This window comes from Tasmannia lanceolata, unplaced genomic scaffold (assembly GCF_043159265.1).
Source record: "Tasmannia lanceolata isolate RefF3 unplaced genomic scaffold, GAP_Taslan_0.1 ptg000018l, whole genome shotgun sequence".
NCBI lineage: Eukaryota > Viridiplantae > Streptophyta > Magnoliopsida > Canellales > Winteraceae > Tasmannia > Tasmannia lanceolata.
The window spans coordinates 24886340-24903566 of NW_027518695.1; the positions used below are offsets into that span (position 1 = coordinate 24886340).

Here is a 17227-nt window from a genome sequence, read left to right on the forward strand (position 1 = left end):
TTGCAATGGGACTGCCAACTCATAATGTAGCCAACCAATCTTTGTTTTGTCATCTCTCATAGCCACCCACAATGCACGATTCTCTTTCACCTTGAACAATTTGCAAGCGGCATAAAAATTTAGTGACCCCCTCTCATAACCTGGCAACAAGGCTAATTGCCTCACGATTTTAGCCATGTCAGCATCAAACTTCTCCACACGGACAGATGTAGTCGTGCTCCTGCTTTCCACTGCAGTCGCGAGACGCTCTAAGTTTTTGAAAATATGATTTGCAACCGATCTTCTTCTTGCAACCCTTTCTTTTACATTTGGATCTTTCTTCCTTGCTACTACATCTGGTTCCGTCTCATCTTCACCATAAACAGGCTCATTCGAAGATACTGGTGTGCCTACATCTTCATCTCCCTCTTCTTCTATATCAAATGGGGTAGATGGTTTGCTATTTTGTGTCTCAACTTGGCTTGCAGAAGGAGAAAATGCAAGTCTTCCAGTTGCAGAAACATCTAAGAACAACTCCTCAAGATCTCAGCACCTTTCCAAGGCTCGACTCCTAAAGCACGCATACTTTTTATTTCTCTACACAAAACAAAAAAAGAAACATTATCATTTTAGTGAAATGGAAAAAAACTTATAATAAAAATAAATTAAGTTTAAGTTTATTGATTACCTTAATTTGAGTATCCCACCAATCATCTGATGCATCTATGCAATGCTTCGCATGATCAAAACCCAAACCAGTTGCACTGGTCAACAAAGAATGCCACAACTGCCACTCCTTTTTAGTCGAGTCCCAATGATTTTTCATTTGTTCCTTAGTGAATCCATTGCCCGTCTTCTCATTAAAACCATCAGTTGCTAGCGCCCACCCTTCCTTACTCAAGTGTGAACCGGGTCTAAATCCCCTCCTAACTAAGTCCTTACATATGTCAATCCAAGCATAATGGCTATCAGTGTCCCATTGAGCTTTCTTAATAATCTCTTTTCCATTTGCCTTCCCTTTTGTAGTCTGGGAAGATTTTTTTGCTTGATCACTTTCCATCTAAAAAATTCAAAGCGTAAGCAAGAAATTCTCTACACAACTCTACAAGGTCAAGCTACAATAGAGAGTATAAACACAAAAAGCTAAATAAGCACCCAAATAAGAAGCCCCAAAGTAGGGTTTTCCGATGGTTGAGACCACACAAAAATAGCACCCAAATTAAATCACATTTAAGCACCCAAATTAAATCACATTTAAATACTCAGGCGGATGTTGGGCTCGAAAATAATTCCTTGATCTGGGCCACCTTTTATATGTTGTAAGATGCGAAGAATTGCATACCAAGTGGAAATCTTGAATGAGTTCTTCAAGTATCTCTCCTTACAAGGGAGGAAAAAAAATGAAACAACAAGAAATCCTTGGTTGCATAAATATCGAGGACAACCCAAAATAAGAAATCTCGAATAAATACCTGCTCCTGTATACAAGTTGATAAAAACGGAAAACAAAGGCTCCTTCAATTAAATCCAGTAAAACAGAATGTCCATTTGAATTTCATGAAAATTTTCTTCGACTTAAGATGAAAAGAATAACAATTAGCATACAAAAACATTAAGGAAAGACAACCCTTTTTTTGAAGTATCAAGCTAGAGTGATACAGAAAAAATCAAAGTAAACCCTCTTCTAATAGTTGACCTACGCTGATCATAGGAAATGATATCTACGTATTACGCCTAAAAACATCAAACAAAAAGTGAGATGAAATATAAACCTAAGCACGGATCAGGCAAAAATGTGAATGAGATAAACACATCAAGATAAATAGCAAAAGATTTAAAGAAGGGGGGATTCATACAGACTCAAGAGATCTTCTTTATGTCCCTTTAAAAGTAGTAGAAACCGTGGAAACCAGATGTACCGGGTCGAAATTCATGAATTATGCTTTCCTCATAGAAGCAAAAGATAGAAATTGATAGAGAAAATCTCAAAGCACATAAACCCCCTTTGTTGACAAATAAATCAGATGCGACAAGGACTATTCATCATCTACAATCAGCAACAATCCATCATTGTCAACCTGAAAAACCAGACATTGGCTAATTTCTCGTCCAACAGTAGACGCTACTACACCAACCATTCAATAAATCCATGTTCGCAAAATTATCAGCGCAAAACCCACAATAGCATGACTCGCATAAAAACCTACTCAAGTAAAGAAATCGATAGTACAGAAACCCCAACAAACAAAGAACCACAAAACCCTATTTTGGGTTTTTAGAAACCCTGTTTTCTGAGATTTAACAAGATAAAAAAAAGGAAAAAAAAACCACTGAGTGGAAAGAAGAGAGAGAGAGATCCGTACCTGCTATGAAGCTTGGAGAGTCTGAGGTTGCTTGGGAGACGTCTGGAGGTTGAAGACAAGTATCGTGTCTTTTTTTTTTGGAGCACAGTGAGAGTCGGGGAAAACTATCGAAAATTCTCGTTTTAACTTGTGCCAAAAAAACAAAGGTGTAAAAATGGGTTTGGTGAGGGTAAACATGTAAAAACCCACACCCCAAAAACTCCGTTCAAAACGGCGTTTTGCAAACGGAGGGGGGGAGGTCCGTTTGCAAAACGCCGTTTTGAACTGAGTTTTTGGGCTGTGGGTTTTTACGTGTTTGCCCTCACCAAAACCCATTTTTAGATATATGCGTGCGACTTTATGCGTTACGTCAAATACCAAAAAAGTGGGGGTGTTAATATCATTCTTGATGACACAAATTTGTTAAATTGTTAATATTTAATTCAAAACAAGGGGCTGCTGATATCATTATATGATCTCTTAATTTTGATTTTTAAAGACAAAAGAATTAAAAAAAACCCTAGTTTCTTACTTTCTTCATCTACTTTGCAAAGTTGCAAACCCACTCGTCCGCCTCACTGCCTCAACGCTTCCACTCGTTCGTCAAATCCGGCCGTTAAGAAGAAGGAGAAGACCCCAAAGGTATAGCAATTTTTTTTTGGCAATGATGTTTAATTTTAATAGTGTTTGAATGAGATCCTAATGACCTTTTAATATTGGGCCTAATGAGAGAGTAGTTGAGTTACATTGAAGCCAACCAAACTTTTTGGTCATTTTACCACTAAAACTCCGTTTTGGGGCATTTGCAACCAAACATACAATACCTCCATTTGCCGTTTAAAACACCGTTTTGATCTGGCAAACCAAACATGAAAACGCCGTTCGGCAAAATACCGTTTTGAACCAAAACACCATTTTGCAAAACAGCGTTTTAAACGCTATTTCAAACTGTACGCCAAACACACCCTAAACCTTGCGCACAAGTTGAAACTTGAAAATCGAGGGATGGGTGTCTCCATAAAAAGAGGGCGGGAGATTATTTTCCTTGGGATAAAACACCGTTTTGATCTGGCAAACCAAACATGAAAACGCCGTTCGGCAAAATACCGTTTTGAACCAAAACACCATTTTGCAAAACAGCGTTTTAAACGCTATTTCAAACTGTACGCCAAACACACCCTAAACCTTGCGCACAAGTTGAAACTTGAAAATCGAGGGATGGGTGTCTCCATAAAAAGAGGGCGGGAGATTATTTTCCTTGGGAACATTGTTTTCTTAATAAAGGGCGCTGATATTTTCACCCTCCTGTAGTACGCAGTCGCCCTGATTTTTTACGTGATTTAACGTCAAGAAGCGTTAAAAAGTTGTCCTTTGTTCACGTTACTAGGGGGGCGAATAGGTACTGTGGGGCGGCGGGGTTGAAAATATCATCGCCCCTTATAAATTAAATTAAGAAATAAAAGAAGAAAAAAGAAAGATTGAGCAGCTCTGAGGTTGATAAAAAGGAGAGAAGGTCTCTCTCTCTCTCTCTGAAAATCTAGGGTTTCTCTCTATCTGTTTCTCTTTCTCTGAAAATCTAGGGTTTCGATCTGATTGAAGAAGCGATGGGAGGAGGCAACGCGCAAAAGGCGAAGATGGCTCGCGAGAGAAATCTCGAGAAGCAGAAAGGTGCCAAAGGTATAAATTAATCTAACTTTCCTCCATCCATTATTAGGGTTTTTTTTTCTCTTCTCCCTCTTCTTCTTCCTTTTCTCCAAATCTCTCTCTCTCTCTCTCTGTGCTTCTGATTCTTTGGTTTCACCCTCATTGATTTGTGCAGGAAGCCAGCTGGAATCCAACAAGAAAGCCATGAGTATCCAGGTATAATTCTTTGATACATCTCTAATTGAGATTGATTTTTTTCTTACTGTTTTCTTTTTACTAGAATAAATCACAGGGAATTAGTTTTAAAGTTATGAAAATTCTTCTTCTTCTTTGTTTCTGATGAATTTGTTTTTTTTTTCTCTTAGGACTTTTATTATCCAATTACAATTCTTATTTTTCACCTATCATATCAAGAAGTCATGAATTCACACTTCAATTGATTGTTTGATATCTATTATATTGTCATACTAGATGGCTTTCTAATTCAGAGTTTATATATAATCTGTATAAAATTCGAATGATCATGATTCTTGTTTTGTTTTAAGGATCATGGCATCATATAACTTAAAATTCAGGCCATGTTTGTCAACCATGATTTTTTTTTTGTCATGATAAATTAGTTTCTCAAGTGGTTTGAGAGGGGTAGCAGTACAGGGTACAAGATAAAATTCAATCATATTTTTGGTGGAACTTTTTGTTTCCTCGTTTTTTCAGGCTTTTCTTACAATCTCCTTACTTAGGCCCTCTTTTATCTTTCCCACTCCCACCTTCCCTCACCATTGGATAGGCTATCAGGGAAAAAAAATTCATGGTAGCCAAACATGCCCTTAATCTCATTGGTTTTCATGATTCATATATGAACAAACAAGTATGTATATGAAGTTCATAGGCACCGGTGCTTGCAGATAACCATTTCAATGTATTTCATTGGGCCGATATGAGTTTAATAATTTAGAAGTAATAAATCATCCACACATATTGTGTATACCATGCTATGTAATATTAAGTAGGAACCGTGACTGAAAGCTTGAGGGATGTGTCTAGGAGTCAGCCAGCCAGCTGTCCTTGCGCCTCAGGTGCTTTTAACATCTGTTACATTGAATTCATCAAAGAGGGGAGGAGTGGGAGATTCTTGCAACTATAGTCTAGAGTCCATAGAGGATCTTGTTGGTGGTGTTGAAGCTCCAACCTACAATCACCCAAGTTTGCTAACTAGTCCATTGAGGTGCTTTTAACATCTGTTACATTGAATTCATCAAAGAGGGGAGGAGTGGGAGATTCTTGCAACTATAGTCTAGAGTCCATAGAGGATCTTGTTGGTGGTGTTGAAGCTCCAGCCTACAATCACCCAAGTTTGCTAACTAGTCCATTGCTTTTGTTCAAACTATGTTTATTCCTTCTTGCTTTTGTTCTTTAAAAGTCAATGAAGGAAGTAATGAATGCTTTTGTCAAAACTCTAATCCCCCATCACCTTCCATGCTCTCTACCTATTAACAAGCCTGTTTAGGAGCTTTCATCTTGGTGCCAGTAGCCCTTTTTTCTGTCTGATTGACTGCATTTTTTTTATTGAAATAAGAAAGTTTTTCCATAGAACTATAGTTCGGCCAGCATGTAATCTAATTGCATTTTACATTTGATGCATTGCTGTGCTAATTTCTCAGCCATATAATTTTCTTTGTGATAGTTATGTGAGAGATATCTCACTGAGATTGAGGAGAGTAGTTGACAAATTTCATGGAGACAAACACTTGGGGCTGGAGACAAACACTTGGAGTTGATAAATTTCCGAGTGACATTGTCCAGTTGTTTGATTGTTCTTTTTTCGCTCCGTGGAGTCAAAAAGGCAAAACTTTGTGGCTTATTTCCTCCTTAGCGGTGATATGGGTGCTGTGGAAGGAAAGGGATGCTAGCAAAATAGGATCTGCGTGAGAAGGATGGAAACGGGGTTTGCTCCTCACTTTCCATGACAAATCTAGAGATTTCTAGGGATTTCTCCCTTGAACTCCTGGATCGGGGTCAGTAAGAAGGAAGCCCTATTCCCACTCAACTTTAGCTGAAGATGGCACAGGGATGTAATCACATACACAATATAGAAAGAAAACTATCTATCACAAACACACGACATCCACAAGATAAGGGAGGGTTGATATTAGCGTCATGCAACCTTGGATGATACACTAGAATCCGCCGTCATCCCTCTTTATATAATAAATCGCTCAAATAATACATCCATAATGCTTGAATGATCAATCAAAGAGGCCATGGCGGGAGAGACTAGTGCAACTCCAACGTTGCATGACCCTAATACCTGTCTCCAGCTACAACTAAGTAACATATAGCGCTAAGAAAGCAGTAGCCAATCATATGCTGAAAAGTTAACACACAAGCAAACTAAAAGTAAACATACAAGCAAACTAAAAGTAAATGCACAAGCAAGCAATAAGCAAAAGAAAGAGAAATCCGAATGAGGATCAAGAAATCCAATGGAGTGGGAAAATACAATGGAAAAAGGAGAGGAAAATAAAGACGATAGGCTCAGGAAGGTGTCGTCGTCACTTATTGCCGGGCTCAACGAGAGTAATCTTGAAAATAGGAAGCAGTCTCGCAAGGTCCTCGCCCATGGGCTCAATGAGAATGATCCCTACATCAGGTGTCGAACTCATCATGCCGTTGCCCAAAACCAAGGAAAAATGCGGAAAGTTACGGAAAAATCGATGAAATCTGGAAATTGCGATCAAAATCAAAGATGGATGGAAAAGTGGGCTCCAAATGACCTGGCGATCACCATCCTTGCCCTTTTTGATTTTTGTGTTTTTTAGTTTTTTTTGCAAAAAACCGAAGGTTTTCAAAATCGATGGAATCTCGAGTTAAGCGAGCAGAAAAGATTCCCGAAAAACCAGATAGATAGAAATCTCCAAAAACCACAAAAAAATCCCGAAACAGAGAGAAGGAGAAAAAGAAAGTGGGGGCTCCGAGTAGCCTCATTATCGCCCAAACCCACGATTGTATTGGAATTTTTTTTTTCACTTTTCTATTTTTGTTGATTTCGTGTTTAATTTTTTGTATTTTTTTTTATGTTTTTACCCTTTTTTGCAAAGGGGGTTTTGGCTCAGAAGGTTTCCGTCCGTCGTCGCCTAAAACCGACGGAAAATTTCTAAAAATCGATGGAATCCCTAGATCGATTGAAATCTCGAAAACCGAAGGAGAAGTCGAAGAGGGAAAACAGAGGAAAGAAGGTAAGGGGATACTGAGAAGAACTAGAAATCGTGCAAAACCGGTAATTTTGGACATTTAAATGCAACTTTGAGAGCAAAAAGGCGACTGAACTCGAGAATTCATTATCAAAGCCGATGGCTCAAGGCTTCGAACACTCAAGTGCGAGAATCATGAATTGAGATGATAAGAATAGCTTCTTATGCCAGACTCAATGTCTTCTTACAATCAGGTTTGCACATGCAAAGTCACAAGATCAACACAAAACTGACGTTAAAGAATAAATCTCATGTTTTCTGTCATGTTAATGCGGGTGCTTATGAGGGAAGAAGAAGAGAAATTAGAAATCAAGAACACAACAAGAGAAGAAGAACCAAAATGGGAGCAATGCTCAACCCAATTGATATTCCATCAATTACATAAGTTTATCAACATCCAAAATCCCCTCTAAAGATGGTTTCTAACCATTTAAATAAAAGGCAAGCAAAGAAATTCGTTCAAGCTCCTCCACTAGCTAACTTAGGGACTAACATAACATTAGTTGCATTGGAACTCGCTAACTTTGACTGGTTTGGGAACCCACATACACAGTCCACTAAAACTGTCATAACTTTCTAACCACTTGTCCAATTTTCGAGCACAAATACTTGTTGGAAAGATCTCAAAAAGACCTACAACTTTGTAGTTTACCATTTTCCATGATTCTGCCATTTAATAGCCCAAAAACTTGGTTGAAAATCGGTCAGAAGCTTTAATGTGGGAATGCACCTTGGAACTCCACCAAAGACACCTAAGCATGACGTGGTTGTCATGTTGGCACTGCATCACATGTATCAAGAAGGCAAATGGATATTAACTTGAAATCATATTGAGGAATTAGCCTCCCTGTTTGTCTCCCTCCTAGCATATGCAACAGGGGCTGGGAATTTGAAGGACAATAAAGTTGTAAAACAAACCATGGCTGCCCTTTTCGAACGCGAATCTTAAAGCTGAACACAAATGAAATCGAGTTTTACGAGTGAAATGTCTTTGCTTTCTTCCTTGGGCCATAAAAAGCATAGGAGAAATTGAAGGGAAGAGATCTATTTACTAACCCTTACCCATAACAAAACTTAAAAGGTATGGATCTAATAAAGGATCTGACCTCACATCTTGCAACCAAACTACAATAGATCGAAACTATGCTCACTTAGATGCTCAAAAGACATCTAATTTCTCTCTAAATCATGGAAAGGAAAAAAGTCTGCGGAAATATTTTCCATCAGAATTTTTTTTTTTCAAAAAAAATATTTTCCATCATAAATATTTTGCTTGGAATCAAACGAGGCCTTAGTTCATTCTTTTTGGTGCTATTTTTGTCTTTCATATACGGTACGAGTTTTCTTTTAAGAGTATCACGTTTGTCTCTCCCAACTCAATTTCTAATCCATCTGGGTCTACTTTGCAACTCATTTTAGTCTCTTCACCTCCTTTTTTTTCATCATTTAAGGTTCCCCACCTTTTAGTCTCTACTCTGCAAATCAGTAATCACCTATGAAGCACGGGTACGGGGTGCAGGTACGACACAACACGGGTATGTGGGTACGTGATTTTCCAAAAAAACCCGAGTGCGGCTACGCTCGGGTGCACCGAATATAATAATATATTTTAATATTTTATTATATATTTATAAAAATAAAAATAATAATAATTGGAGAGCAATTAAATAACAATAACATCACCAAAATGAAAAATTCTAATTTTCTTCATTTCATTAGTGATTAAGTTCCATATTCATAACATGAGGCATCAATACATCATTCATTAGAAAAAAAGTCTGTCGCCAGTGTGCTGACCAGTGTGTTGACCAGTGCCTGGCAAGATGAATAATTTTTAGAGACCAAATTATGAGATTTTTATACCAGACTTTTGGGATTTAATAATGTTTGGGCATGATAGATTTTATGAATTTTTAAAATTTAAAAAATACCCTACCGTTTGGAAGTTAAGTAAGTTAAAATTTTGACCCAACCCTTTTTCTTCGGATTTTGTACTAGAATTGGAGAGTTGACTTTTTTTTCTATTAGATTTGGGTCTTGAAACTATTTTTAATAAATCCAAATTGGGGGTATTCCGTTATTTACATGTAAATCTTAAGTAAATGGACTATTAAATAGTAAAGACATTTACTTGTAAATACCAAGTACAGGAGAGGACAGAGAAGAAGCACAAGAAGGATTTAAACTAGATAAGAGAAGCAGGAGGTGTCGGGTACTCGTGGGTGCGCACCCTAAACGCACTCGACATGCACCCAACAACCAAAATTGGGGTTTTTTCCAAAACAATTGGGGTACGTACCCAGGACGTACCCGAACGTACCCGCACCCCATACGTGTCGGGTACGGGTACGGGAGCCCCGAGAGAGTACCCTTGCTTCCTAGGTAATCGCCTTCTTCTCTCCCATCTCATTTCTCATTTCTCGAACAGAGTAATCGCTTTCTTCTACTCTGCAACTCGTCTTTACCTCAATTTTTCCGTATTTCAGATTTCCCTAACATAGTAATCACCCTCTAGTCTCTACTCTGCAACTCATTAATCACCTTCGTCTCTCCCTACTCATTTCCCATTTTTTTTAACACTGTAATCCCTTTTGTCTACTCCGGAACTGGTTTTTTTTTTTTCACCTCAATTTTTTCGGCATTTTCGATTACCCTAACACAACAATCACCCTCTCTCTAGCACAGATTTCTCCATTTTCGACATTTCCGATTTCCCTAACACAGTAATCACCCTCTAGTCTCTACTCTGCAACTCAGTAATCACCTCCGTCTTTCCCAACTCTTTTTTCATTTCTTTTCCCAAGGTCCATCATGTTGATGACATTGGATTTGCGACCTCCGGCATATTCATCTCTCGTTCTGAGATGTGAAATGGAAGCACAACCAAGGTCCACCCAGCTCCTTGCCTAGTGTTTTCATGAGTCTTGTTTTTGTTTTCTTTTTACTAATTTTCTACCATTTTTTTTCACAGAAGGGTTACCCATTATAGCTCGTTCCAAAAACTTCTCCTCGTAGAAGAAGACGTTTTTTCTTTTTCCCTTTCGTTAGCAAAATGTTTTAAGTCAGGATCAAATATGACTCTGACATTATTAGGTTCAGAAGATATATTATTCCTGCTATGCATAGAATATTGTTTCAAATCCTTCTTTCTTTGTTTTTTTCCTTGCATGTAGACGGCATATTTCCACTGAGCTATGATGCCCAAATTTGACGCAAGACGATCGAATGAAGGGCCTATACTTTGCTCTAATACCAAATGTCATGTAGGATAATCAGAGGTGGAACTAATATTTCTCTATGATTCCAAATACGATGCAAAATGGATCTAAAGAAGGGGCTTTAGGGGTGAAAATAAGGTTTTGGTTTATAAAATATGTTATGAGATTGGAAAAATATGTCTACTAGATTTAGGATATGTTTGGAGTGGTGCAAACATATGCTGGGAAGTTGTCGAAAGATGCCAGGAAGGTGTAAATTGAATTTTGGCGCAAAACGAGAAGGGCACAAGGCATGGATATGCTTGAATGATGCTTCTATGGTTGAAAATATGTTTTTAATGGTGATTTCAGGAGTTTGGGTAGATGATAGGTGAAAAACAATGCAAGAGAAGTTCAGGGTGAGGTTAATAGAGGTTTGGGGTTCCCGAGACGGTGGATTTGAAACTGAGAAAGAAAAATTTGAAACAAAATTCTATGCATAGCTATTATTTTAGGAATAATATAACTTTTGGATCAAATGATGTCGGAGTCATATTTGATCCTGACTTAAAACCTTTCGCCAAGGAAAGGGAAAAAGAAAAATTCCCTTATTCTACGAGGAGAAGTTTTTGGACCGAGCTATAATGGGCAACCCTTGTATGAAAAAAATGGTAGAAAATCAGTAAAAATAAAAAAAACCAAGCCTCTTAAAAACACCAGGCAAAGAGCTGGGAGGACTTTGGCTGTGCTTCCATTACACCTCTCAGAATGAGAGATGAATATGCCGGGGTCGCAAATCCGATATCATCAACATGGTGGACCTTGGCTGTGCTTTCATTCCACTTCTCAGAATGATAGATGAATATGCTGAGGGTCGCAAATCCGATATCATCAACATGATATGAAATGGTGAAGAACGAGAGATGAATATGCCGAGGACACAAATTCGATATCATCAACATGATATGAAATGGTGAAGAGACGACATAGTAGAGAGTAGAGGGTGATTACTGTGTTAGAGAAATTGAAAATGGCTAAAATGGAGAAATCTGTGCTTGAGAGATAAGGTGATTATTGAGTTGCAGAGTACCTGTGTTAGGGAAATCGGAAATGTTGAAAAAAAGAGACGAAGAGGCTAAAATGAGTTGTAGGTAGACGAGAGGGATTACTTTGTTAGAGAGTAGAGAGATGGTTATTACTGTGTTAGGAAAATCGGAAAGAGAAATCGGAAATGGCAAAAATGGAGAAATCTGTGCTAAAGAGAGGGTGATTACTTAGTTGCAGAGTAGAGACAGAGGGTGCTTACTGTGTCAGGGTAATCGAAAATGCTGAAAAAATGGAGGTGAAGAACAAAAACCAGTTGCAGAGTAGACAAAAGGGATTATAGTGTTAAAGAAATGGGAAATGAGTTGGGAGAGACGAAGGTGATTAATGAGACTATAGGTTGATTACTATGTTAGGGAAATCTGAAATGCTGAAAAAATGGAGGTGAAGACGAGTTGCAGAGTAGAAGAAAGGGATTACTCTGTCCGAGAAATAGGAAATGCGATGGGAGAGAGGAAGGTGATTACTGATTTGCAGAGTAAAGACTAAAGGGTGGGGAATCTTAAAATGGTGAAAAAAATGGAAGTGAAGAGACTAAAATGAGTTGTAGAGTAGATCGAGATGGATTAGGAAATGAGTTGAGAGAGACGAAGGTGATACTCTTAAAAGGAAACTCGTATCGTATATGAAAGGACAAAAATAGCCCCAAAAAGAAATGAACTAATGCCTCATTTGAATCCAAGAAAAACATTTCTGATGGAAAATATTTCCGTGGAATTTTTTTTCTTTCTATAATTTAGAGAGAAGTTAGACGTCTTTTGAGCATTTAAGTGAGCATAGTTTCCACATGGATTTTGGAACTATGCTCACTTAGAGAAAAAAACCTTTTAAGCATATCTATGATTGTTGTGTTTTAGAAACAAACTAATAGAGCCAAAAACGGTTTTACCTATGTGCTTGTTTCGGAAATAAATTACAAAAGGAGTTTTTATTTCAACAAGGTTTCCTAACTCAATGAGTGCCTTAGGAGGAAATGAATTCTGATGGGAGCTCTATATAAAGGATTGTGGGGCTGGTCGTTTTTTAGAGATCACTCTTTTGGAAATTCCTAAAACCCAAATTCGTCCAAGCTGTCCTCTACCAAAAGAATTCGTTTTTCCTCTCTCTCTCTCTCTCTCTCTCTCTCTTCTAATTATTCCTTCTAGTTCTTGAAAGAACAAGGAATCCATAAGGATTTCATTTATGTGTTGCGATTTGATCTAACAAGGATCATCTCTTCTTCCTCCTTCATCTGCACAACGAGAGGAGAAACTATGACTTCTCGAGGGGCGCGTGCTTGAGAAACACCGAGCACGTAGCGCGGAGTAGATCAAGCGGTGATTGGTGGTAACGGTCAATCGATTGGTATGTTTTATATTCTTGTATTATAATTCATTACTATGAATTCATCTAGTAACTAGGATCTTGGTTCGGTCGGTGGAAAGAAATTTTGTTTGTTTGTAGTGCAATTATGCTTCTTCTGCGCGTATTGATTTTCAACCGTCTTTCACTTCTTTCTTCTCAAAGAAGAAGATTAGAAAAGAAATGGATAGAATAGCATAGGCATAATCTTGAAAATGGACCGAGACACAACTTCAAATCGCTAGCACTTCAAAGTACAAAATATATGAAAGCTCATTCACCTATATGAGCCACTTGCTTTAAGGAATTCCAAGGACATCAATGATCCTGCTGAAAAGACAAGATTATCTGGATGAACAAAGGGCAGCCATGTGTGTCGTACATTTGAAGAGTGTTGCACTCTGTTACAATTTCTTGACGACGGACCTATCGTTCGCCCTGAGCTTAGGTACGGTTCGAACAATCTCCGATGTCGTCGATTGGTTTGTATGCCGCACCAAGACCCAGTTACTTTCATGACACTAGAGGGTGTCTACACAGATAGGCTTATCCAAGCCTATGCTCCCGTTGGAGACTCAAAAGACCTACTGTTCCAACAATATCGTCACAAAGCCTATGTATTCTGCATGTATGCGAGGTACCTGTTGTGTCAGAGATCAGACCTAGCTTCCCTTTCCATCCTTAGTGCGATCGATCAGTTACCAGAAGATGCTAACCCGATACCTACCATACTCGCAGAGGCCTGGACTTGATATCGTCCAGTATTCTCATTTCCCATTCACAGGGTGTCCAACCCTATATCATCTGCCAGTATCCCCGGCATATTCTTCTCTCGTTTTGAAAGGTGGAATGGAAGCACAGCCAAGGTCCACCATGTTGTTGAGTTGCAGGTAGACGAGAGGGATTACTTTGTTGAAGAAATAGGAAAGAGGAAGGTGATTACTGAGTTGCAAAGTAGAGACTAGAGGGTGATTATTGTGTTAGGAAATCGGAAAGAGAAATCGAAAATGACGAAAATGGAGAAATCTGTGCTAGAGAGAGAGAGAGAGAGAGAGAGAGAGAGAGAGAGAGAGAGAGAGAGAGAGATTACTGAGTTGTAGAGTAGAGACGAGAGAGTTATTGCTGTGTTAGAGTAATCGAAAATGCTGAAAAAAAATGGAGGTGAAGAACAAAAACCAGTTGCAGAGTAGACAAAAGGGATTACAGTGTTAAAGAAATGGGAAATGAGTTGGGAGAGACGAAGGTGATTAATGAGTTGCAAAGCAGAGGGTGATTACTATATAAAATGAATTTTGGAGCAAAACGAGAAGGGCACAAGGCATGAATATGTTTGACTGATGCTTCTAAGGTTGAAAATCTGTTTTTAATGGTGATTTTAGGAGTTTTGGGTGGATGATAGGTGAAAAATAATGCAAGAGAGGTTCGGGGTGAGGTTAATAGAGGTTTGGAGGTTCCTAAGAAGGTGGATCACGGGAACCCCCCCACCCCCACCCCCACCCCCACCCCCACGACAAACCCGCAACCACCCTCCCACGCACCCACACACACAATAAAAAAGAAGTGAAAACTATAGAGCTGGAATCTCACCAACCATAATTCAAGGCATCACACCTGAGGGAAAAAGATCAAGGCATCGCAATAGGAAAGATCAAGGCATCACACCTTTGCAAGGAGTAAACATCCCATCTACACTAGAGAAGAAGCTTTCAAATTCTTTTTTCAATCATCATTTATTTCATCATGGCTAAATAAAAGTGCGAAAAATGATTTGAGAAAGAGTACTAACAACTGAGGAACACTACAATCTACTATTTTATTTATTATTATTATTTTTTGAAATGGAACACTGCAATCGACTTATATTCTAAAATCAGCTCAAAATACTAAAAGAACCTTAATAACCTAATGACTTAACAAATCACTCATAATTATCTCTACAATCTTAAATTTCCTAAACAGCAGATGACAAAGTAAAAGATTCCATACTACCCTTGTGCCCTTGCTTGGCATCATACGTGATTGAAAACTCAGTCTTGTTGAGCCGAGTATGAATATCCTTGAAGTAACTTGGGCACTTGTGATTTATCTATTCTCTATCCATCTATTGAATTAGAATCAAGTTTTCCTTGAGCTTTCTATCTCTTCTTCACCACCCAAATTTTAAGTTGAACATATTGAGGTGCTCTCTTTTTCCTCTTTGAGCTGATTTCTGTTAAAAACTCAAATGAGGCTGAGGTGAAGGCCCTTTTATGGGGTAATCAGGTTCTGGTCCACGCACCATTGGAATCATTTAGTCATTGAAGGTGATTCTAGCAATGTCATCTAATGGACCCATTCGAAGGTGGGATTCCCTTGGTGCTTTGCCGATAAATTTCTAGAGATCATTGATTATGGCTGTTCACGTGAGGGTCCATTATACCCACAGTTATGAGAATAACGGCGCTGATTCTTTGGAAGCAAGGGGGTTCATTGTGTTGCTATTGTTTCAGCAACTTCCTTTCTATTGATGTAGAGCATTGATGCTTCTTTGGTTTCATTTGTCTTCTTGCAAATGACCACCCCCATCTTTGGTTTGTAGCTTGTCGTTTTTTCCTAAATAATTTCTCTCTTACCTCTCAAATAAAATAAAATAAAAATAAAAATAAAATTACAGCTAATTTTTTGTTAAAGAACATTTCCAGATTCTTTATGACCGCCTTATTGCTTTTTATCTCGACTTAAGTGCTGCTGCTCAACTATCCGTGGGCCTTAACCTGGAATTCTTCTGGCATGACCTATACTGGTCTGTTAATAATTAAGTTGCTGACACCTTGATATTCCTGAGATTGGACCTGTTCTGACACTTCCATAATCATTCGCTAATACTTGAAAGAAATCAGTGAAAATATGTACTTATCTCCCTCCATACATCCCACATAATGAAGAAAAATAACAGTATCTAATGATATTCTGCTCTCTCTATACGCAATGCGTGCATGCTTTTCGATGCCCTGATCCCAGGGTACCCCCACCACCCACGCACCCAAGCGCTTTCCTATTCAAATGCTTACAACGGCTGGCATACAGAGCGATGGATTAGTGAGTTTTGACTAATCCTTGACTCATGTTTCTAACAGAAACCCCCTCTTGCTGCACTCAGTAAGTTTCTAGGCCCAATTTATCATTTACATATTTGTTCAATATTGTTATTATATCCTTTCTAGAGAAAAAAAAAAACACTTGCAGAAGTTAATTTTTGATCTCAAAAGGACAGTCATTCATATTTTTCTTATTCAGTGATCATGTAGAACTGAAAATGAAAAACATTCTATGTTGCTTTGCTTACTGAGACACATTATCAGGAAAAAGAAGCCAGTGGAACCAGTACAAAACCTCCAATTTTTTTTTTTTTTTAATGATGTGTCTGAAAACAGAGAGGCTGTTGTGATGAAATCCCCATGGCATTTTCACTGAAACTCTTTCTGAACTTTCTGTTCTGCTTTGGATCTGTATACTTGATTGTGAAGTGGGCCTGTGCGTGATTATGTTCTAGCCTTTGATAGTGTTGTTGGCCAAGTAAGTCTTGGCTTGTGACATGTAAACCTTGCCTAATGCTATAATTTTCACCTATCGTTCCTTTTCTTTCGTTCCCTCTTTTTTCATTTTGTGTTTTTGTGTGGTGAATGCCAGTGCAAGGTGTGCATGCAGACATTCATCTGCACCACATCAGAGGTGAAGTGCAGGGAGCACGCAGAAGCAAAGCACCCGAAGACGGACGTCTATCAGTGCTTCCCTCATCTCAAGAAATAGCAGTGTTAAGAATGGGAACAAGTTGTAGATGGTTGGGGATGAAAATTACCAATTATACTATAGATATATTCTTCTTATTTCAATTCCATAGGAATCCAGACTCCAGATTGCCGTCCGTTAGACCAGTTGTTGAATATGTATGACCTGGGTTGGTTCTTTTCTTCAGGTATGTGGTTTGAATTGCTGAGAAAGTGAACATGGTCTTTCATTAATCAACTGGCTGTTCTTTCTTGTCTCATGTGGATCACTTGTGATTAATATTGATTGGTACTTGGTATTTAGAGAACTTCTGCATCAGCCACTACACTAGTGGAAGGTGTTTATCTTTTGTTCTCAACTGTTGATATTTAGATTAGATTGTTAGTTTGACAAATGATCTTGTGCAACTCATCTATTTCTCATATGTTTGACACGTACGTGGCCCGGATCATCCAATACATGTTAGTTGAATCGTAAACCATGCAAATGAGTCAGCTTGGTATTATTCCTCTTTGTTTAATCAACTCTTCTGAATCTCATGTTCATTTTTTTGAACGGTAATCTGATGTTCATTCTGAGCATTTTTTTGTTGTCTCTAGAG

The 17227-nt window shown here is 38.4% G+C and overlaps 1 protein-coding gene across 1 annotated transcript; it reads left to right on the forward strand.

The window, feature by feature from the left end:
- The first annotated feature begins 3766 nt into the window (after nucleotides 1-3766).
- Nucleotides 3767-16883, forward strand: LOC143850704 (uncharacterized protein At2g23090-like). Its single transcript, XM_077359928.1, has 3 exons — nucleotides 3767-3998; nucleotides 4141-4181; nucleotides 16528-16883. The coding sequence occupies exons 1-3, from the start codon at nucleotides 3926-3928 to the stop codon at nucleotides 16645-16647; spliced, it is 234 nt and encodes a 77-aa protein (XP_077216043.1). The 5' UTR covers nucleotides 3767-3925; the 3' UTR covers nucleotides 16648-16883.
- Nucleotides 16884-17227: the final 344 nt, after the last annotated feature.